Source organism: Bufo bufo, chromosome 9 (assembly GCF_905171765.1).
Source record: "Bufo bufo chromosome 9, aBufBuf1.1, whole genome shotgun sequence".
In the NCBI taxonomy this organism is placed as follows: domain Eukaryota; kingdom Metazoa; phylum Chordata; class Amphibia; order Anura; family Bufonidae; genus Bufo; species Bufo bufo.
The window spans coordinates 204,398,160-204,421,875 of NC_053397.1; the positions used below are offsets into that span (position 1 = coordinate 204,398,160).

The window sequence follows — 23,716 nt, forward strand, 5'->3', positions numbered from 1 at the left end:
TGACACTCCATTCAAATGGGGAAATTAAGGCACCCCCAATAATGATCGTCGAGGACCCCACTGGTCAGATCCCCTGCCAATTAGTCACTTATCCCCCTATCCAAAAGGTGGGACAACCCCTATAATGTTGCTAAATCCTTAGCCTCACACCTACTTGAATTTCCCCCATCTTGTTGGTATAGACAAGCAACAGGAGGTTGGCATCTCATGGTTCGTGGCCGCCTATTACAGATCAGCACCAAACCTGGAGGAATGTGATCATCCAGGAATGTGGGCTCGGATGGCAACAGTACAACGCTGCTTGCAAACGTTAACCCTTCACATATGAAGTCATGTACTTCCATATTAAATATTTCTATAAATGGCAGGCGAGAAGTGAGAAACATTGAGATTCTCCTCCCTGCCCTCAAACATAGTTGTAGCAGTTGAATAAGTCATTTGTTTCTTTTGTGTGCTGTGATAACACGACAGAACAAGACAGCGCCATATACTGTGCACATTATAAAACTCAGCAGCTACATCGCTTTATTGTGCCCACTGCCCAGATACCCCCTTTAGGGCAACAGTCAAGAGGTTCTTCCTAAAAAGAAGCTTATTGCTCTGCAGTGACTAATAAATCGGACTAACGACTTATATTAAAAGTGGCGTTACACCGAAAGCGGACGATTCTTGTGCCGCACACCAAGAACGGTGAATGCCAGTCAATCCACTAGAGACCAGAGCCGCCCCTGGCACATGCCACTGCCTGAGGTTAGGTACAGATGACCCCCACTTCACCTTCTAACACTCTGAAAGGAAGAGAATCGCATTCCCACAGTTTATCATAAAATATATTTTGCCCATTTCCTGAATAAATATAAAAGGGTCATTTGCTGAGGTCGATTAACCCTTCCAACCCCACGGCTGAGCTCCGCACCTCAGATACAGGGACAGTAGAGCCTGACGTGTAGTGAAAACCTGAAGATGAGAATGGTAGACAGAAAGAAAGGAGACATCGCAATACGACGACACCGAGTATTACAGTGCTTACATTAAAAAAAAATAGAAAAAAAAAAATAGATATCGACGAAGCAATGAATAAAGTTGATGATGGGTATGACTGAGTCTCGTTATCCTTCACGGTCAAAGATTTCTTGGACTTTGCTGAAGACCTGCAACAGAAAAGAAGGGAAATGCTTAAAAGGGTTGTCTGGTTGAGAAAACCCATTTACAAATGCCCTAGTAAGGAATTTTTTTTAGTTAAGGGGGTATCCGAGCCGGAACGCGATTCAAAGAAAGATCAGTGGAGATCCGAACCGTGGGGCCCAAACCAGTTGTTAGGGTGCCCTCCAGCAGCAAGACCGGAGCTAGGAGAAGATTGACTGGAGCGGTGGGTAAGCATGCACCCTGTGCTCCATTCAAGTCTATGGCCCCGGCACAAAACAATAGAATGGAAAAAGCCAAATGCTGCTCCCATCATCATCGCACTCTGCCATATTTTTTTAAAGTATCACAGATCTTAAAAAGGAGCGTCATTCATGACATTCGATCCATTCAAACTTCTAACTGCAGCCTTACAGGAGGTTCAACTTTTTGGCAATCCACAAGGTTCATTGGATAGGTGACATGTTCTGGCTGGAAGATATGGCCTAAAATCTATATTGCGATATAATTTTAAGCATGTGCGATATATATCGCAATATATTCTATATTTTGGGGGGGGGGGGGGGGGGGGGGGATGGGTAAACTTTTTTATTTTTAATAACTTTTAGCCTCCTCAGGGGCTAGAACCCTTGTCCTATTCACCCTAGTAGAGCTCTATCAGGGTGATTAGGACCTCACACTCTCCCTGCTGCCCTGTGCATAGTACACACAGCAGCAGGGAGCCGACTATGGCAGCCAGGGCTTCGGTAGCGTCCTGGCTGCCATGGTAACAATTACACTGCTGGGGCTCCGATCAGAAGCTGCCACCCTGGGGCCACTGCCACCAATGATTTAATCGTGTGGAGGGGGAGGGGGGCCGCAATTAATATAATAATTCGAAGAGGGGGAGTAGAAGGGAGGGGCTGTGGCCACTGCGCCACCAATGAATAGTTAATATGCCCGTATACAAACGTAGCCTCCATATGCCGGCCATATCCCATACCCGGCCTCTATTACTGCGCGCCGTGATCTGCCGCAATTAACCCCTCAGGACCTGAGGTGTTAATTGTGGAAGGTCACGGTGCGCAGTAATAGAGGCCGGGTATGGGATATGGCCGCCATATGGAGGCTACGTTTGTATTCAGTCCCTCCCCTCCTCCTCTCATTGGTGGCGCAGTGGCCATAGTCCCTCCTCCTCTCTGTTCTCATTGGTGGTCAGCGGCAGCCGCACACAGTGGGGGGGGAGGGACTCCCTCCTTCTCCACTGTGCCGGCTCAGGAAAACATGGTGAGTGCCGAGAGCGGCGCATGCCATTTTCTACTGAGATCTGCAATATAAACGAAATCTCTATCGTTGGCCAGATTTATATCGTTTATATCGCCCACCCCTAGCTGGAATACTCCTTTAAAGAAGCACTCCCATCACTAAGGTACATGATGTAAATAGTAGTGCAGTTAATTTGAGTTTTCAGCTCTGTCTTTAGCTGTACCAAGTGGCTGCCGCTGTACAGTACCCTAATCTACTGGCCAAGCAGAGAGGAACTACTGTACAAAGAACGCCGCTGGAGGACCAGGCACATCTCTGCATTACATGGACAGCCCAATTACAATGCTTCACCTGTCCTGTGGTGGAAAGGCAGGAGTCTCGAACATTTGCTGCCATGTACCCCACAGAATACAGGAGAGCACCACATGACCCAAATGTCAGGGGGACCCTTCTAACAAAAATAAATTGTGCAAAGTGGACAACTCCTGGGGTCCTCCCCTGTCCACAAAAAAAACCCCAGTCGCCTGTCCATGGTCCCGATGCTGCTCCATTCCCAGCAGAACCAGGAAGTGGCTTGGTCCCGTGACCATCGCAGCCAATCACAGGCCTCAGGGGCCAAAGTGTGATTAGACTGATGTACCGTTCATAGCGCCCGATGCGTTCCATTTGCCGATCTACTTCCGGCAAATGGAATGCACGGCGTCACACGTGCACCAGCCTCCAGGTCCGCCCACCGTCTAGGCGCGCTTCTCGGCATCTTTTAAAGCAGTGTGGAACACTGCTATGGGCACACACGGAACCACTGGTGCTGACAGCACCTTACCTGTATGTGTGTCTTCCTATCCTAATACTCCACCATCAAGCGGCACTGATAGGTCCTCCTGATTGGGGATGAGGCTCTCTCATGTGTATAACATTAGTATTATTATAACCAGTTTCTTATGTCTATCTGATTTGTCTGTCTGTAAATGATAAGGATTTAACCCCCACTATACTGGAACTGTAGGAATCTATACATGTCTCATACCTGGTATCCTATGACTCCTTCCTTGACTATACATCTCAAGGACCATTTCATCTACCTGGGAACCAGTCTGCAATACATCTATATCTGATTATGTTTACTAGTGTAACACTGTGTAGCTGAAAAATCACAGCTCTGTATAATATATTAGATTATATCATCTCACTGGATTATCCGCTTGCCATTTTCTTTATGTTTTAAGTTTTTTTTATGTCAATTGTCGTCCATGGTATGTTATATATGTTATATGTTTAGGTCAATACCTTGTAGATGTATATGACACTATGAAAAGAAAAGCAATAGTGTCTGGTGAAGGCTAATATAGCCGAAAACGTGTTGACACGTTATTGTCGCATTTAACCATCACAAAATAAATCGCAATTTAAGGAATCTCCTTTACTGCTGTGATTTTTACTATATTACGACTGGGGTGGGAACCCTATACACAGCAGACACCCGGTGTGAACAAATTTGTTCTATACCGTTCATAGCGCTGTCACCGCCGAGGCCTCTGATTGTCCACAGCAGTCACAGGACCAAACCGCTTCCTGCTCCTGGCAGGAACGAAGAAGCGGCTGGACTGCAGATAGGCAAGTGGATTTTATGTTCATGGCGGGACGCCAGGGGTTATCAGCTCCAAGGCTGGACAACCCCTTTAAAAGGGAACCAGTCATCAACTTGATGCTGACCTCGCTGAGGGCAGCATAAAATAGTGACAGAAATGCTGATGTCAGCGGTGTGTCACTCATCAGCTAATAGTAAGTGGTTGCTGAGAACCAACATCATAATCATTGCAGCCCAGGCCTTGAAAAGAGTCAAATCTACTTAAGAGTCCTGGTTATTCCTAATCTCCTGCTGTCCCCGCCCATCTGCTGATGATTGGCAGTTCTCTCCTAGAGAGAAAGGGAGAAGACTCGGTATTAGACGGTCAGCCATCAGCAGGAGAGCAGGAATTCCTGAATGACCAGGACTCTTCTCAGGTGGCCAGGACTCTTTTCTATGCCCAGTCTGCAATGATTGTGATGTTTGTTCTCGGCAACCACTTACTTTTAACTTATAAATGACAGACCGCCGAAATCATCTCACCTGTCTCTACTTTATTCTGCCGTTAGTATGGGCAGCATATAGTTGACGACAGGTTCCCTTTAAGCACTGGATCCGTATTTACACCAAGTAAGATACATCGGTTTTAGGGTCACCACCACAAGATTTTACACAATATTTATGTGCAAGCTGTAACCAACCTGATCTACAGAGTGTGAGGCATCAACTTTTCGGACTTTTCCTCTTTGCTCATACAGATCAATGATGGGCCTGGTGGACTGAAGGTACGTCTGAATCCTGCAACATAAAGGAGAACACAGCTCAGACACTTCACTTTAAAGATGTAATTTATTCCCTTCCTGTATTTTTTAGAGTTACAGTAATTTGGATAGCTCCCTGTTATTTCAGTGGTCCAGGGATGACCACTTGCCTTTTTAGCAAAATGCGATCTCATCCACAGGATAAAGCAGATAAAACTGCAGCTGCATCCCCCTCCTCCCTCTCCTAATAACTGTTTAACACTAGACAAATGTTTTGGCAACTAAAGAGTTTTCTGAATGGGGAGAAGGGGGGGGTATCCCTATTATAAAGTGAAGGGGCAGTAGTACTGATTAAGTGGTGTGTCCACTTCACTGGTTTTTGCCATCACAGACACCCCAGCATAACCCATTCTTCATTCTTAGAAATGGTGGGGGTCCCAAAGGTCACGACCCCACTGCTCATAACATTATGGCATAACCTAGTGATATTGCATCATTTTATAACAGGCGAATACCCCGTTAAAGGCATGAAGACAACATATCCCTTATCCACAAGATGTGGTTGTCCGATCAGTGGGGTTCCGACTATTGGAGTCCCTGACGAACGTGAAAATGGGGGACTGTGCTCCCCAACCTAATGGAGCAGCAGACATGCACTTGTGTCAGTCGCTCCATTCAACTCTATGGGATTACCAGAGATGGCCGAGTACAAGTGCTTGATATATCCGGCAACGCTCATCACTGAATTAAAATAGGGGAGTACAGACCCCTGTTCTTGTGCTCCGTGTGTGCATATTTTGAACATGGGTTGACCCTCTTCATGTACCTCTTTTCCAGGCTCTCCCTGTTATCGTCACTTCTTCCACTGAACTTCCCTCTTTCCAGGCAGCGTGATATGCAAGTCTAACAAAATGGAAATTATTAGACACGTCTGACCATATTACCGTAGCATTGAAAAGCACGCAAAGAAAGCAGTGAATAACATAGGAGTGAAAAAAATAAAAATCTGATCACTTTTCTATGCATGATTTGTAAAAAAGACCCCAATATGTAAGAGTATATATCTTCATGCTGTCTGGTAGTTCTGTTTCATGGAAGCCCCTCTTCTTGGGGTGAGTTCAGATGCACCAGATTTGCACATTGCAAATGAAAGCAGCGTGAAAAACTGTATTTTGCATAATTTGAATGTTTCACCCCTTTAATATACAGGGGTGAAATCTGCATATAAGGGCTCATGCACACGACCGTTGTTTTGCGGTCCGTTTTTCACGGATCCGTTTTTTTTCTTCTCTGACTTAAGTCCTCTTCCGTTCCGTTATTCCACAAAACATATCAGTAGGGTTTCCGTATGCGATCCGTTTTTTGCGGATCGGAAATGGTAACTTATTAAATCACCAAACACATGAGCAATATGGGCTGGGCATAGCATTTCTACAGTATAAATCCACAAAATACGGATGAAATATGGATGACATACGGATGTGTTCAGTGCGAGTTTCGTATTTTTTGCGGACCCATTGACTTGAGTGGGGCCTCGGACAGCGATTTGCGGACAATAATAGGACATGCAGTACTTTTTTGTGGAACGGAAATACAGAAACGGAATGCACACGGAGTACCTTCTGTTGTTTTTGCGGATGCATTGAAGTGAATGGTTCTGCATACGTTAGGCAAAAAAAAAAAAAAAAAAAAAATGGAACGGAAGGAGGAAGAAAATACGTTTGTGTGCATGAGCCCTAACTATGAGGATTTTGCAGCATAGAAGTGCGGCGATATCAATGGTGGAAACATTCCTGCACGTGTGGAACAAAGCGGGGTCCTGAACCATTTTCTAGATCTCTTCAATCTCAGATTTGGGCTACCCATTGATTTAGCCCATAGAGAGTCGCCTAGACCAGATACAAATGTGACAAACACTCCGCTGCGTGAAGTGTTACGTATTATAGCCTTTCAGCCTCTGGATGTCATTGAGACTGTTCACATTTACTGACATAAATCAGAAATAATAAAAAGGCGAAGAACGACACCATATTGGAAATCTGCAGAACTTTTCTGGAAAAGCTGCCCCAGGCTCACATAAATAGCGACAGAGCTGTGCGAGACCGTGGAGGGGTGCGAGAGGCCATGGCAGACTGATGAACGGATCAGACATATCCTACCTCGTTATCGCAATCAAAGAAAAGTACAAAAGACACGTCGGCTTTGCCATCCATGGTCCTGTCCCAGCCCTGCAGGTTGTCCTTGTTCCTGGGAAAACCGTCGATAAGGAATTTATTCTTTGCAGTATTTGCGGCCATGGTTTCCTCCATTGCCTGGACCATAAAGAAAGATTATGCATCAGAAGAATCTACGCGTTAAACCACTAGAACCTGCACATACAGTGTATATAGCATTACATTTAGCTTCCCTGGCACACGTGCTGGATGCATCCATTGGGCCCCCATTTACCAGACGATGCCACAATATACAATGGCATACGTCTGCTGCTCCTGACTCTTCCCCCAAAGCAGATGCCAGAGGACAGAAGGATCAGGCCACTGGATTTCAACATGCCCGATCCTTTTCTTCCCTCTCTCAAATGAGAAGACATGCACTCTCGACCGAGCACAGTATGCATACGTATGGGGTAGTTAGGAGATAATGCTACCGTGCAAAGGAACGATCGGGCGACAGCCATCTAATGGGCATGGCCAGCCTTAGAGGTATGACCATACCTTAAAGGGTATCAGTCACCAGGAATTCACTGATAAACAGGCACAAGGCCTCAATGCAATGATACCTTTCACTTAGAATCCCACGGTTTCATTTTGGAGCAAAAAAGTAGTTGTAATCCTTATGCAAATCAGCAGTTAAGGGCACCGAGGCCGGGCCCAAGCCACTGTGCGCCCCTGCTCCTCCTGCTTGCTCTGCCTTCCTCTCCTTGATTGACAGGGCCAAGTTCCTGCATAGTCATCCCTCATTTCCTTGTCAACCAAGAAGGAGAGGGAGGGGCAGACAAGAGTGCACTGAGCAGCTTGGGTCAGCCCAGGGGGCACTTAAAGGGGTTGTGCAGAGCTATGATATTGATATGACTCTCGGCACCCCCACCAATCAGTTGCCAAGTGAACAGGATGGGCAGTTGTAGTTACGTTGATGTCGGTCACATTGCCTAGGCCAGTGTTTCCCAACCAGCGTGCCTCCAGCTGTTGCAAAACTACACCTCCCAGCATGCCTGCACAGCCAAAGGCTGTCCGGGCATGCTGGGAGTTATAGTTTTGCAACAGCTGAAGGCACGCTGGTTGGGAAACACTGGCCTAGGCACAGCTCAGCCCACAGAAGTGAATGCGGCCGAGCTGTGATACCAAGCAGACCAGAGGAAAGGTCAGCAGTTAAAAAAAATCCCTTTATCTGGACTACCTCTCAGTTAACACTACACTACCTCACTGATAACATAGCAGAGGCATGCTGGGAGCAGTAGTTTTGCAGCCTGGAAAGGTATCAATTATGCAACATGACTAATAACCTTCCACAGACTGCGGGAGGGAAATGTTCTATACAGCGGTACTACGTGCGAGTCACGTTTGGCCTCCATAAAAAGCCACATGAAAACAGGATATTAGCGTCCTGGACACTTGCAGCAATTGGACTCTGATCTCATGGAGTGTAAATGCTCGTTGGTTGCCGTCCCAATACAGATCATAAACCACAGTCCAGCAGACACGCTGCCATGTAGTTCAACAGCAATGGAGATCCCGAGTTGACATGGGGCTGCCGCCAGTACACATCCCTGTAAGTTAGGGACTGCAGCTACTCTACTGCATTAAAAGGGGGGTTTTCCTGTATTTTGTTATTGATAGCCTGATAACTTATTTGGTATCCTCAGGATAGGTCATCAATGTCTGATCAGTGGGGGTCCGACTCCTAGCACACTCGCTGATGAGCTGTTAGAATAAACCGTGAGCGCCGCAGCCTCCTCCTAGGCCAATAACGTCACTTTCATTGGTGGCATGGCCTAGGTGCAGCTCACTCCCATTCAAGTGAATGAGCCTGGGCTGCAATACCAAACACTGCCACTACACAATGTATGGCGCTGTGCATGGTATGCAGTGAGGAGGCTGCAGCGCTCACTGGAACACCACAGCCTCTTCAAACAGCTGATTGGCCAAGCTGTCGGACCTCCACCAATCAGATATAAGGGAAGGACATAATGCCAAAATTCTGGAAAACCCATTTAAAATGAACCCTCTACACTACGTGCCAAGAGAGAGAGTGGGTGTAACATATTAGAACCAGCATGTATGTGCATCAAGTAGGGACCCCCTGCTTGTAACCAACCCCCCATTAATCAAAAGTGACTTCTGGTGCTCGTTGATTAACACTGCCGACAGATATCACCCCGTACCACAAGCGCTCATTCGCCGGCAGTGCTATCACTTATTGTAGATACACCTGATGGATACAAAGTGCAATGGGATACCTAAACCTATGAGTCACGTAGACGCTCTGTCTGATCAGGGTGTGTTCACACAGCCTAAGGCCGAATGCACACGGCCGTGAGCGGTCCGTGGTATGCCGGGCTGGATTCCTGTTCAGAGCAGGAGCGCACGGGCGTCATTGGTTGCTATGACGCCGCTGCACTACAGTAATACACTCGTATGATCTATACGAGTATTACTGTACAGCAGCGGCGGCATGAAGCGCACGGCGTCATAGCAACCAATGACGCCGTGCGCTCCAGCTCTGAACAAGAATCCAGCCCGGCACACCACGGACCGCTCTCGGCCGCGGAACACGGCCGTGTGCATTCGGCCTAAAATACACATCCAGCAAATTTGACAATTTGAAACCTTGGCAGAAACCTGAGGCTCACACTAGGATTTCTGTAACAGGTTTGTAGTTTGTGCTGCAGATCTGATCATGGGTCAGCCCCATCTTATAGGAGTAATCCGCGAACAGATACCCGGCTGCGTTTTCCACACTGTTTGACGTGGATTTCAAATCCGTGTGGAAAATAAATAAATAAGTGGATTCCTACTGGAATGGGACTGTGATTTGCTGCAGCTGCAACCCCTGCGATCATGAGAACCCTTGTGTGAATGGAGTGGGGGGGGTGCGATCACCGCTCCATTTATTATGGGACCAAGCTCTGTCATTGCCACAGAAGTGAACAGAGCAGTCGACAGACATGGGGACCACCGCTCCATTCACAAAAGGCATTCGGAGGTCCCCAGCGGTCAGGCTCCAGTGGATAGGTGAAGAAGTTGTTTGTGGGCCATATTCATATAATGGTTTTTACTTTTTATACAGGTTCATAAGAACAGAATGAAGACGTGCCGTGGTCAGGTGCACAGGACAAGGACTTGTGTCCATAGCACATGTCTACGGGAGGTCAGCGGCCATGTCTGGGACTACTTACCCTCTGCAGCAGGCTAATGGTGATCTCTACCGGGACTATCTTCCCGTCTGTAATGTAAGACTCGATCAGTTCCCCGTATTCAGAGCCTGGCCTCTTCCTCTCGTCACGAAGCAAGTCTCCAGCGGACAGATGGGTGTAGCCATATTTCTAAAAATAGAAAGAAAATTCGCTTCAGTCACAGTAAACTATACGAAAAGCATAGACTAACACAGAATGTACATATAGCTGCTCAGCAACGCCTCCTAGAGGCAAGTAACGGCTCCTGCCTCCTATCCCTGCCGAAGGAGCAGTCACGGGGAGGAACAAGTGCTGTGACTTCTGCATCGTATACCGTGCATAGCGCCGTACCCTGTATAGCGGTTCACTTAAATGGGACTGCGCAAAGGCCACGAGAGCGATGGACCCGACGTCAGTAGTCAGACCCCCACCGATAAGATTTTGATGACCTATACTGAGGTTCTGGAAACCCCATTTAAGGAGGACCTGTCACCGCCCCAGACATGTCTTTTTTAGTAACTACTTGCATTCCCCATGTAATAACAAAGTTTATGGATATAGGTACAGAAGGGTGTTAACAACTGGGGGGGGTCCCTGCAAAGCTTGAACCTATCCAATTGCTGCTGCCAGTGTTAGTCTACTTTCACACTAGCGTTTTGGCTTTCTGTTTGTGAGATCCGTTCAGGGCTTTCAAAAGCGGTCCGAAACGGATCAGTTTGCATTCTGAATGAAAAAGGATCCGCTCAGAATGCATCAGTTTGCCTCCGTTCCGTCTGCTTTCCACTTTGGAGACAGACACCAAAACGCTGCTTGCAGCGTTTTTGGGTCCGTCTGATGAAACTGAGCCAAATGGATCCGTCCTGACACACAATGTAAGTCAATGGGGATGGATCTGTTTTCACCGACACAATCTGGCACAATAGAAAACGGATCCGTCCTCCATTGACTTTCAATGGTGTTTAAGACGGATCCGTCTTGGCTATGTTAAAGATAATACAAACGGATCCGTTCTGAACGGAGGCAGACAGTCGTATTATCTGAACAGATCCGTCCACGACGGATCCGCACAAAACGAGAGTGTGAAAGTAGCCTTAGACTGTGCAGGGATAAACCCCTCAACTGGTAACACCTATCTCTACGGTCTAAACTTCTAGCAGGAATAAGAGAAGAATGTCAAAACATAGAGACATAAGAACAGATGCCCCAGAATTGGTATTACATGGGCAATGCAAGTAGTTACTAAAACAGACATGTCAGGAGAGGAGAGGTCCTCTGAGAGCAGTCGTCCTACCAATACTGGACTATCAGATGAATTCCTGCTAATCTGGAATGCTGGTTTGGCAGGAGGACAAGACTACATAGGTCTGCACATTACTGTACACAAGCTTTTTTTTGCCACAATTTTACCCTGTTTCCAGTTTTACTGCAGTTCACAAATGCCTCCAATAATTAGATCTCTTCCCCCAGCTCAGCATATTCCCAGTAATCACAGCACGGTTTGCGTCTCTGAGGACCCCCCTAACTCTCTTTAAGTGGTCAGAGCAAGGTTCCCCCTTTCTAGTATTCTCAGCAAGCCTATCTCCTCTCTATGTAGTCGCAGACAGGACCCCCGCAGGTCCATCGCCACAAAGAGTAGTCCACAGCCAGGACCCCCGCAGGTCCATCGCCTCAAAGAGTAGTCGCAGCCACGACCCCCACAGATCCATTGCCTCAAAGAGTAGTCCACAGCCAGGACCCCCACAGGTCCATCGCCTCAAAGAGTAGTCCACAGCCAGGACCCCCACAGGTCCATCGCCTCAAAGAGTAGGAGCAGCAGACCACCAGCACCTAAGGCTACTTTCACACTTGCGTTTGGTGCAGATCCGTTTGTATTATCTGTAACATAGCCAAGACGGATCAGTCATGAACTCCATTGAAAGTCAATGGAGGACGGATCCGTTTTTTATTGTGCCAGATTGTGTCATGGAAAACGGATCTGTCCCCATTGGCTTGCATTGTGTGAGAGGACGGATCCGTTTGGCTCAGTTTCGTCAGACGGACACCAAAACGCTGCAAGCAGCAGAATGGAGACGGAACGGAGGCAAACTGATGCATTCTGAGCGGATCCTTTTCCATTCAGAAGGCATTAGGGCAAAACTGATCCGTTCTGGACCGCTTGTGAGAGAGCCCTGAACGGATCTCACAAACGGAAAGCCAAAACGCTAGTGTGAAAGTAGCCTAATACAGAAGTCCCAACCCTGCCCCTTATGTACTCACCTTTCAGACCCCGTCAGCAGGGAGAGATGAAGCAGTCCATGTAAGCTTTCAGTAATCTACCCATCTACACACATACCACCTTCTCCTAGCAGGTTAGAGATCGCTGCCATAAATCTAAGTGTTCCAGGACCTTTGTCTTTGAATTTATTTCCAAAAACCCAAATGCCAAGTACAAAAGAAAAAAGCAGAGAAGCGATAGGAACCCAGCAGCTGAGGGTATGCAGCCCCTTACTGCGTGGACCCCTTTATTTAGGGCATCAGCAGCGTTAAAGCTCCGGACCACTGCTGATACAGCCCGCAGATAAGTCTAGAATGATTTTTCTACATAAATGTAAAGTTTCCATCAAAGCACAGAGGTAACTGTACACGTGACAAAAAGGGAGCAAAAGCTACAACAGGAGGCGTCACCTAGATCTGCTGTTGTCGAGCTGGTCTTCAGACACAGTCATCAGCTATGACACCCCCTGGGTGCAGTTATTCCTAGATCAGATTACTCTCTGCAGAACCTGGTGTAAAGACTACACCTCCGAGAACGCTAACCAGTGGGTGCAACAAAAGCAGGCATGCTAGAAGATTTCAGCTCTGAAGTCTACAGACTAGTGAGTGCAGCTCTAGAGTATAATACAGGATAAGTAATGTAATGCAGGTACAGTCGTGGCCAAAAGTTTTGAGAATGACACAAATATTAGTTTTCACAAAGTTTGCTGCTAAACTGCTTTTAGATCTTTGTTTCAGTTGTTTCTGTGATGTAGTGAAATATAATTACACGCACTTCATACGTTTCAAAGGCTTTTATCGACAATTACATGACATTTATGCAAAGAGTCAGTATTTGCAGTGTTGGCCCTTCTTTTTCAGGACCTCTGCAATTCGACTGGGCATGCTCTCAATCAACTTCTGGGCCAATTCCTGACTGATAGCAACCTATTCTTTCATAATCACTTCTTGGAGTTTGTCAGAATTAGTGGGTTTTTGTTTGTCCACCTGCCTCTTGAGGATTGACCACAAGTTCTCAATGGGATTAAGATCTGGGGAGTTTCCAGGCCATGGACCCAAAATGTCAACGTTTTGGTCCCCGAGCCACTTAGTTATCACTTTTGCCTTTTGGCACGGTGCTCCATCGTGCTGGAAAATGCATTGTTCTTCACCAAACTGCTGTTGGATTGTTGGAAGAAGTTGCTGTTGGAGGGTGTTTTGGTGCCATTCTTTATTCATGGCTGTGTTTTTGGGCAAAATTGTGAGTGAGCCCACTCCCTTGGATGAGAAGCAACCCCACACATGAATGGTCTCAGGATGCTTTACTGTTGGCATGACACAGGACTGATGGTAGCGCTCACCTTTTCTTCTCCGGACAAGCCTTTTTCCAGATGCCCCAAACAATCGGAAAGAGGCTTCATCGGAGAATATGACTTGGCCCCAGTCCTCAGCAGTCCATTCTCCATACTTTCTGCAGAAGATCAATCTGTCCCTGATGTTTTTTTTGGAGAGAAGTGGCTTCTTTGCTGCCCTTCTTGACACCAGGCCATCTTCCAAAAGTCTTCGCCTCACTGTGCGTGCAGATGCGCTCACACCTGCCTGCTGCCATTCCTGAGCAAGCTCTGCACTGGTGGCACTCCGATCCCGCAGCTGAATCCTGTTTAGGAGACGATCCTCGCGCTTGCTGGACTTTCTTGGACGCCCTGAAGCCTTCTTAACAAGAATTGAACCTCTTTCCTTGAAGTTCTTGATCCTATAAATTGTTGATTGAGGTGCAATCTTAGTAGCCACAATATCCTTGCCTGTGAAGCCATTTTTATGCAACGCAACGATGGCTGCACGCGTTTCTTTGCAGGTCACCATGGTTAACAATGGAAGAACAATGATTTCAAGCATCACCCTCCTTTTAACATGTCAAGTCTGCCATTTTAACACAATGAGCCTGACATAATGATCTCCAGCCTTGTGCTCGTCAATATTCTCACCTGAGTTAACAAGACAATTACTGAAATGATCTCAGCAGGTCCTTTAATGACAGCAATGAAATGCAGTGGAAAGGTTTTTTGGGGATTAAGTTAATTTTCATGGCAAAGAAGGACCATGCAATTCATCTGATCACTCTTCATAACATTCTGTGGTATGTGCAAATTGCTATTATAAAAACTTAAGCAGAAACTTTTCCAATTTCCAATATTTATGTAGTTCTCAAAACTTTTGGCCACGACTGTACAAGGTGGCTCCACCAGTAGAACAGTGAGTGCAGCTCTGGAGTATAATACAGGATGCAACTCAGGATCAATGCCAGAGAAGTAATGTGTGTCAAAGTGACGTCATAACAGAATAGTGAATGCAGCTCTGGAGTAGAATACAGGATGTAACTCTGATCAGTGCAAGAGAAGTAATATATGTACACAGTGACTCCACCAGCAGAATAGTGAGTGCAGCTCTGGAGTATAATGCAGGAAAACACGATCAGTACAGGATCAGTAATGTAACGTGTGCACATAGTGGCTCCAGCAGCAGAAAAAGGAGTTCTGTTGTATAAAATAGACTGTAAGGCCCCTTTCACACGAGCGAGTATTCCGCGCGGGTGCAATGCGTAATGCAAGCGCATTGCGCCCGCACGGAATCCAGACCTATTCATTTCAATGGGGCTGTGTACATCTTGCATTGCGTGAAAATCGCAGCATGTTCTATATTCTGCGATTTTAACGCAACGCTGGCCCCATAGAAGTGAATGGAGCTGTGTGAAAATCGCATCCGCAAGCAAGTGCGGATGCAATGCGTTTTTCACGCATGGTTGCTAAGAGATGATGTTTGTATACATTCAGTTTTTTTATCACGTGCGTGCAAAACACATTAAATTGCATTGCACCCGTGCGATAAAAACTGAACAACTGAGCGCGATCGAAGACAAAAATGAATAGATTTGCTTGCAAAATCGCGCAGTTTTTACTGAACGCATCCGGACACGTTCGTCTGCAAGGGGTTTTAAGGTCCCTTTACACTGGCTGAACATCGGCCTTTCATAGAGACGCTCGTGAGGGATGATCTGCCGGTATAAAGATGCCGCCTATCACCCTATGAACAAGCGAAACACATGTTCATCGGGTAACAGATAGTTTGTGCAGTGACGCAGTCACCAAAAATCATCATTTGCCGGCAGCAGATGGTGGAGTCTGAACAGCCTCTGCTGCCGACAAACATGCGACGAGCGATGGTATTAAGAATCGCTCCTCCCTAAACTGTAGAGGAGATCGCTGCATGTAAATGCAACCCTCACTGCCACCGACAAGCAGGCGACTGTCGGGAAGAAACACTTCCCGACCATCATCTGCTTGATTGAACAGCATTATATTCCTGTAATACAATAGTGGTTACAGAGCATTATAAATCAGTATAATGCTGTACAATCCGGTCAGAGGAGCAGAGGCCAGAACAGGACCTCTCACTGACACACGCTGCGTTTCTCGCATTGGACTCTTGTGTCTCTGGACATGTACTGGACATGAAGGTCCTGCAGTATTAAAAAGACCTTGAAACATCACCAAAACCAAGTTTGCACAAATCCTTACACAACCCACTGTACACACAGGGCAGAGGGCGTCACGTTTTGGGAGACCAGGCTGGCTGGCACCCAAGTGTCTGGCCAGAGGACCTCACTCCGCAATGGTGTCCGCTCCCAGACCTTACACTGGGTACAAAACCCCCCTTCCCCCCACGAGGGCCACACATAACGTATGGCATCTTCCTTTAGAACTAAGCCAGGCATGCTTAACCTGCGGCCCTCCAGCTGTTGCAAAACTACAACTCCCAGCATGCCCGAACAGCCTACAGGTATCAGCCTACAGCAGAGCATTGTGGGAGTTGTAGTTTTACAACAGCTGGAGGGCCGCAGGTTGAGCATGCCTGAACTAAGCAAATCCCAGGAAACGTAACTCCTGGTGTCATCTGTCACTTGTCATCATGGCCACCCAGCTTTTCCAACATCCTGAATGGATCATCTGCCTAGATATATGGAGCAGTACACCCTCCACTGATTAGCATTCAGAAGCAGAGAAATGCGTGTAGCATCTCCAGCCAGAGGGGAGGCCATAACAGTCTTCACCCAGCTTTCCCAGGAGCAGATTTTGTCAAAGGGTAATGAAAGAATAGGCACAGAACCCACTTTTGAGATGTGATTGCCCTATACCGACTAGCAGAGATTGCCCATCAGCAGAAATCTGCGCCTGACACCGGCTGACTGCAGGGCGATCCCGCTGTAACGACACGTCTTGCTCAGGACACACCCTGGTCACGCCAAGAAGCGGAGTCTGCAAGTTCTCCAGTAATCAGACACGTCATCATAAGGTTCTGTTCACACCCTGTGGTCTTGGCAGCAATTTTTCAGAATCACCGCAACACGTGTACACAACCTGATAGAGAGTAATCTCCCGGACTCTTCCTCTTATGGCGTCATTCTACTGTACCTCCTTTCCGATTCTGAGAAAGCTGGGTGACAACTTTGTTGCAGTAAACACCGCAGCAGTATAAGGCTCTGTTCACACATCTGTATGAAATCTAATGTGAATTTCCACAGCAGAAATCTGAGGTTGATACTTAAAGGGGTTGTCTCATCTTAGAGAATAGGGGAATATCGCTAGGATATGCCCCCATCGTCTGATAGGTGCGGGTCCCACCTCTGAGACCCTCACCTACAAGGAGAGTTGTGGCTGGAGGAACCCCGGGTTTCCCAGGGTCTGTCCACCACCAGGCGCAGCTCCCCGCCTCTCCCATTGAAGCGAATGGGAGCGCACCGCGCATGCGCGGCCACCGCTCCCATTCATTTCTATGGGGCCGAGGGAAATAGCCGAGCCAGCGCTCGGCTATTTTCGGCGGCTCCATAGAAATGAATGGAGGGCGGCTGCGCATGCGCCCTCCTCAACTTTCTCCGCTCCGTTCTCCTTGTAGGTGCGGGTCCCAGTGGTGGGACCCGCACCTATCAGACAATGGGGGCATATCCTAGCAATATGCCGCCCTCGTCTAAGATGGGATAACCCCTTTAAAGGGGGTTGTCTCACTTCAGCACGTCATTTATCATGTAGATACATTTAATACAAGGCACTTAGGCTACTTTTACACTTGCGTTGTTCTTTTCCGGCATAGAGTTCCGTCACAGGGGCTCTATACCGGAAAAGAACTGATCAGGCATATCCCCATGCATTCTGAATGGAGAGCAATCCGTTCAGGATGCATCAGGATGTCTTCAGTTCAGTCGTTTTGACTGATCAGGCAAAAGAGAAAACCGTAGCATGCTACGGTTTTATCTCCGGCTAAAAAAACTGAAGACTTGCCTGAATGCCGGATCCGTCCTTCCGGTATGCGCAGACTGAAAAAAAGGTGAAAAAATAAATGCCGGATCCGTTTTTGCCGGATGACACCGGAAAGACGGATCCGGCATTTCAATGCATTTTTTCGACTGATCAGGCATTTTTAAGACTGATCAGGATCCTGATCAGTCTTACTAATGCCATCAGTTAGCATACATTTTGCCTGATCCGGCAGGCAGTTCCGGCGACGGAACTGCTTGCCGGATCTCTCTGCCGCAAGTGTGAAAGTAGCCTTACTAATGTATTGTGATTGTCCATATTGAACAGCTGGTCCCCAATATGCAGACAATAAGGGTCCATTCACACGTGTGTAGTGTATTGCGGACCCGCAATACACCCGGCCGGCACCCCCTTCCCCCATAGAACTGCCTATTCTTGTCCGCAATTGCGGACAAAAATAGGACATGTTCTATTTTTTCCAAGAGCCGCGGACCGGAAGTTCGGGGCCGCGCTCCGGACAGCACACAGTCTTTCGCATCCATTTCTGCTCCATAGAGAACGAATGGGTCCGCACCCATTCCAGATAATTGCGTAACGGGTGCGGACACATTCTATGGACGTCTGAATGGAGCCCAAGGGTCCATTCACACGTCCGCAATTTCGTTCCGCATTTTGCGGAACGGAATTGCGGAGCAGTCCATTTCTATGTTGTGCGACCCATCTTCGGAAATGCGGACCCGCACTTCCGGGTCTGCATTTCCGTTCCCCCCAAAAAAAAATAGAACATGTCCTAGGCATATTCTATTAGTGCCGGCAATGTGCAGTCCGCAAAATGCGGAACGCACACTGCCGCTGTTACGGACGTGTGAATGGAGCCTAATAGGACATGTTCTATTTTGTTGCGGAAACACGGACATACGGAAAGGGAATGCACACGGAGTAACTTGCGTTTTTTTTTTTTGCGGACCCATTGAGATGAATGGTTCCGTATACAGTCCAAAAAAATACAGAACGGACACAGAAAGAAAATACGTTCGTGCGCCTGAGGCCTACATTTCCCAGTGCGGTCAAGCCAAAAATTTAAGGCAGAAAGGTCCGAAAATTCTGCATCAATCTCAAATTTCGTTTCTTTTTTTGTCACAAATTGTAACAATTCTCCATAAACAGGCGCAGTCTCACCCACAACACTAATCTTTTAACCCTTGGTCGACTGTTTCCTGTGACCACCGGCCTGCTGAGACTTGTAGTTCCACAACAGCCACGCCTAACAATGAATGAGCAGGACGGGCCCCGTCATGACAGTCTAACACTCACCTCCACTATCCTCTCGCACTGGGTCCCCTTCCCGGCTCCCGGACCCCCAAGGACGAACACTACGACGGGCTTCATGACGACGCGGGCGAACACTGGAGGGAAGCGGGACAAGGCGCCCAGGGCACGGAAAAGCATACAGAGCGGGAGAGGGGGCGGAGCGGCCAGCCCGCTGCTGAGGTGTCACTCACAGGGAAGTGACGTCACCTACGTCCGCCCCCTTCGTTTACACTGATGATTACTGATTGGTTGAGTAAGCTGTCCCTCAATAGGAAAAACGAGTCTTCCAGTGGCGCTCATCTTAACTGTGGGCAATTGCCAGTAGTATGGTTGCCTAAAAATAACTTCACGCTAGTAAGGCTGTTTTTTTATTATAATTCTTCTTCTTCTTGAAGGCATTTTAGCCATGTTCTTATGATTACTGCCTGATGATGCCTTGGTATAATATATTCCATGGTAACCCAGTAAGATTGTGTCCACACCCTGGTGGTGACAAGGGATGCTTTTGGCCATGGGGGTTATTTATCAAACTGGTGTAAAGTAGAACTGGCTTAGTTGCCCATAGCAACCAATCAGATACCACCTTTCATTTTTCCAAATGAGCTGTTCAAAATGAAAGGAGGAATCTGATTGGTTGCTATGGGCAACTAAGCCAGCTCTACTTTACACCAGTTTGATAAATGACTCCCTATATGTCCAATGAGCCCTCCAAGTCGGCAAACGTCCAATGTGTATTGAGGTGCCCAAACTGTTCCAATGGCAGATGTTAGGGGAAAAAAGGATTGGACATGTTGGTTTTCAATATGCCTGATCCTGCTGAAGATAAGCTGCCATATGAGGTGTCTCGCAACAACTTATTTCTCTCCAGAAGTTTGGCCATATAATGTGTATGGGGCCCCCCGACTGCAGATGTCTGCCGGATGAGCGCATATAACATGTATGGCCAGCTTAAAGGGAACCTGTCACCTCGTTTTAGGTTATGGAGCTGCGGACATGCACGGCTAGATCGCCGCTAGCACGTCCGCAATATACCGGTCCTATAGGGCTGTGTGCTTTTATTGTGCTTAAAAAATGATTTTAGAGATATGTAAATGACTCTGGTAAGGTGCCCAAGGGGCTGTACGAACCTTCTTGGTGCCCAGCCACGCCCCCCTGTGAAGGAGCCCAGCGCCGCCTGCGTCCTCCGAATCTCCTCCTTGCTCACAGTTAGATCGCCGTAATCTCGCAGTTCCTTCCCTGAGGCTGATGCCAGCACAGGAAAGGAACACTATACCGGCACTGCGCATCGCGAGATTACGGCGATCTAACTGTGAGCAAGGAGGAGATTCGGAGGACGCAGGCGGCGCTGGGCTCCTTCACGGGGGGCGTGGCTGGGCACCAAGAAGGTTAGTACAGCCCCTTGGGCACCTTACCAGAGTCATTTACATATCTCTAAAATCATTTTTTAAGCACAATAAAAGCACACAGCCCTATAGGACCGGTATATTGCAGACATGCTAGCGGCGATCTAGCCGTGCATGTCCGCAGCTCCATAACCTAAAACGAGGTGACAGAATCCCTTTAAAGGGAACCTGTCACCGGGATTTTGGGTACAGAGCTGAGGACATGGGCTGCTAGATGGCCGCTAGCACATCCGCAATACCCAGTCCCCATAGCTCTGTGTGCTTTTATTGTGTAAAAAAAACCCGATTTGATACATATGCAAATTAACATGAGAGGAGTCCTTTCCCTGACTCATCTCATATACAGGACTCATCTCAGGTTAATTTGCATATCTATCAAATTGTTTTTACACAATAAAAGCACACAGAGCTATGGGGACTGGGTATTGCGGATGTGCTAGCGGCCATCTAGCAACCCATGTCCTCAGCTCTATACCCAAAATCCCGGTGACAGGTTCCCTTTAAGCTGGCCATAAATGTTATATGCGCTCATTCGGCAGCTACCAGCCTACAGCAGGGCATGGTGGCAGTGGTAGTTTTACAACAGTTGGAGGGCCGCAGGTTGGCCATGCCTGTACTAGACAATGTCGACAGCTGGGTGTTACCACTTTGGGGGGGGGGGTCCTCTCTGCACACTCTGACATTTTCCATTCACAGCTGGGACACGCCCCTTTGACTAGGGCAGGGGTCAGCAACCTGTTTCATCAAAAAACCCTACCCCATGTAAATACCATACCCCACGTGACTTCCGGTGAAGCGATCAGCTGGAGAAGGGGGTGTGCGCCTCGGCGCAAGCGCACTATCGGCCAGTGGTCGCTTGCACAGCGAACCGCGAACCACCATCCAAACTCCCCACCCCTCAGCGCACACCCCCTTCTCCAGCTGATCGCTTCACCGGACCTCACGTGGGGCATGGTATTTTCATGGGGTAGGTTTTTTTGATAGAACACTGGCACTCCAGCTGTTGTGAAACTACACCTCCCAGCATGCATACTTCCTCTCTACTCTTCTCACAACTCTCATAGAAATGAATGGAGCATGCTGGGAATTGTAGTTTCACAACAGCTGGAGTGCCGGAGGTTGCTGATCCCTGGACTAGGGGAATGGTAAAGGCCAGTGGTCAATGTCTTTAAGGCCTCATGCACACGACCGGATGTATTTTGTGGTCCACAAAACACAGATCCGCAAAAAACAAACAAACGGATGACATCCATGTTTTTTTTTTCTTCTTGCGGATCCCTTGTAACAATACCTGTCCTTGTCCGCAAAATGGACAAAAATAGGACATGACCATGCGGACCTGGAATGCACAAGTTTTTTGCAGCCCCTTTGAAATGAATGGTTCTGCATACGGCCCGCAAACAAAAAGAGGAGGTTGTGTAAGATCAGAAAAACATGGCTACTTTCTTCCAAAAACATCATCTCCCCTGATAGGTGGTGTCAGGTATTGCAGCTCAGTTCCTTTGAAGTCAATGAGTCAAAGCTGCAATACTGCACACAACCTGTAGACAGGGGTGGCGCTGTTTATGGACGGTGACCACTTTCATAACCCCCAAAAGGAAGATACCACACCCAGGACAGTGGGTGACCGTACAACACACCGAGTGGAAACTAGGATCTGTATACCCCTGATTGTAAAGCGCTGCGGAATAGGTTGGCGCTATTTAAATAAGGATTATTATTATTATTATATACCAGCATCAGAGGACATTACAGGGATGAGACATGAGGAGAGGACTACAACTCCCATCATGCCCAGGCTGTTATTATGTAATGTCAGGGGACATTACACGGATGAGATATAAGGAGAGGACTACAACTCCCAGCATATCCAGGCTGTTAAGTGATATCAAAGGACATTACAGTGAGGGTGTATAAGAGGAGAGGACTACTACTCCCAGCATGTCCAGTCTCTTATTATGTGATATCAGAGGACATTACAGGGATGAGATATAAGAGGAGAGGACTACTACTCCCAGCAGGTCCAGGCTGTTATTATGTGATATCAGAGGAGAGGACTACAGCTCAGAAAGCAGCCATCTTTTTCTAGGACTGAAAGGCACGGTGCCCTCAAATACTGCCGGTGTTCTGACAGATTCCTATACCAGAAGTGACGCGGCCGCCCCGGAATCAGCTGGAGGCGGGTGTGTGTGGATCTGCACCGCCGCGGGAGAAGCACCTACTTCATTTGCATGTGCGAAACCGTACACCGCACGTGCGCACTCAGGGGTAGGTGCCACCATCACCAGGGTGAGAGCCGCCCCCATCAGCAGTCAGTGTAACATGACTGCCCACAGTGCCAGGATGAGCAGCTCTTAGAGGATTGGAAAACTATTGGGGTCATTTATCAAACTGGTATAAAGTAGAACTGGCTTAGGGCACTTTCACACTAGCGTTTTTCTTTTCCGGCATCGAGTTCCGTCACAGGGGCTGAATACCGGAAAAGAACTGATCAGGCATATCCCCATGCATTCTGAATGGAGAGCGATCCGTTCAGGATGCATCAGGATGTCTTCAGTTCAGTCTTTTTGACTGATCAGGACAGAGATAATACCGTAGCATGCTGCAGTTTTATCTCCGGCCAAAAAAACGGAAGACTTGCCTGAAAGCCGGACCGGTCCTAAAAATGTGAATAAAGATACAAGACAGATCCGTCTGTCCGCATTCGGATGCGTCTCACAAATGCTCTCAGTCACATCCAGACGACGGAACTGACGACGGAACTGCCTGCCGGATCACACTGCCACAAGTTGGCTACTAAGGGACTGGGCCCCACAGCAAATTTTTGTGCAGGAATCGCTTCCCTGGTAGCTACTCCACTTAGTTGCCCATAGCAACCAATCAGATTCCACCTTTCATTTTTCACCGCTCATTTGGAAAATGAAAGGCGGAATCTGATTGGTTGCTACGGGCCACTAAGCCATTTTTTTTTTTGCAAAGCCTGTGTTCTGTGGTAAAAGAGAGAAGCGGGTGCCATGATGTCTCCCCTTTCATGAGGCAGCTCTGCCCCGTGTACCTGACACGACCACCCGCCATGTTTACCTATTACTCAGGACTGTCTGGTAACTACTTTGTACCAAGCGTCTCTCCGTTGCTAGGAAACCAGACTCCGCTGTCAACGCACAAAAGGCACAACGCATGCGCAGAACCCTCTCTTCCTCTTTGGTGCCGTTTTCGCCGTTTGAATTAGACGCCTGGGATTGGCTGCTTGCTCGCTCGGCGGCAGCGTTGATTGGCTGCCAGGGATTGGCGTCTTGCTTCTGATTGGTTTAGGGGGAGGGATTAGCGTCCCGGGCCCTGGGGACGTGCTGGCG

The 23,716-nt window shown here is 47.8% G+C and overlaps 1 protein-coding gene across 1 annotated transcript; it reads right to left on the bottom strand.

The window, feature by feature from the left end:
- Positions 1-502: 502 nt before the first annotated feature.
- On the bottom strand, positions 503-19,140 carry CMPK1 (cytidine/uridine monophosphate kinase 1). The gene is made up of 6 exons (XM_040406926.1): positions 18,964-19,140; positions 10,112-10,258; positions 6,876-7,028; positions 5,543-5,619; positions 4,657-4,753; positions 503-1,151 (listed from the first exon to the last, which is right to left on the bottom strand). The coding sequence occupies exons 1-6, from the start codon at positions 19,096-19,098 to the stop codon at positions 1,110-1,112; spliced, it is 651 nt and encodes a 216-aa protein (XP_040262860.1). The 5' UTR covers positions 19,099-19,140; the 3' UTR covers positions 503-1,109.
- Between the last annotated feature and the right edge of the window lie 4,576 nt (positions 19,141-23,716).

Coding starts and splice junctions, on each gene's coding strand:
- CMPK1 (XM_040406926.1), bottom strand. CDS start 19,098: ATGCTTTTCCGTGCCCTGGGCGCCTTGTCCCGCTTCCCTCCAGTGTTC. Junction 7,029..10,111: donor CCATTAGCCTGCTGCAGAGG/GTAAGTAGTCCC, acceptor TTTATGGTCCAG/GCAATGGAGGAAACCATGGC. Junction 1,152..4,656: donor CCTCACACTCTGTAGATCAG/GTTGGTTACAGC, acceptor TTTCTGTTGCAG/GTCTTCAGCAAAGTCCAAGA.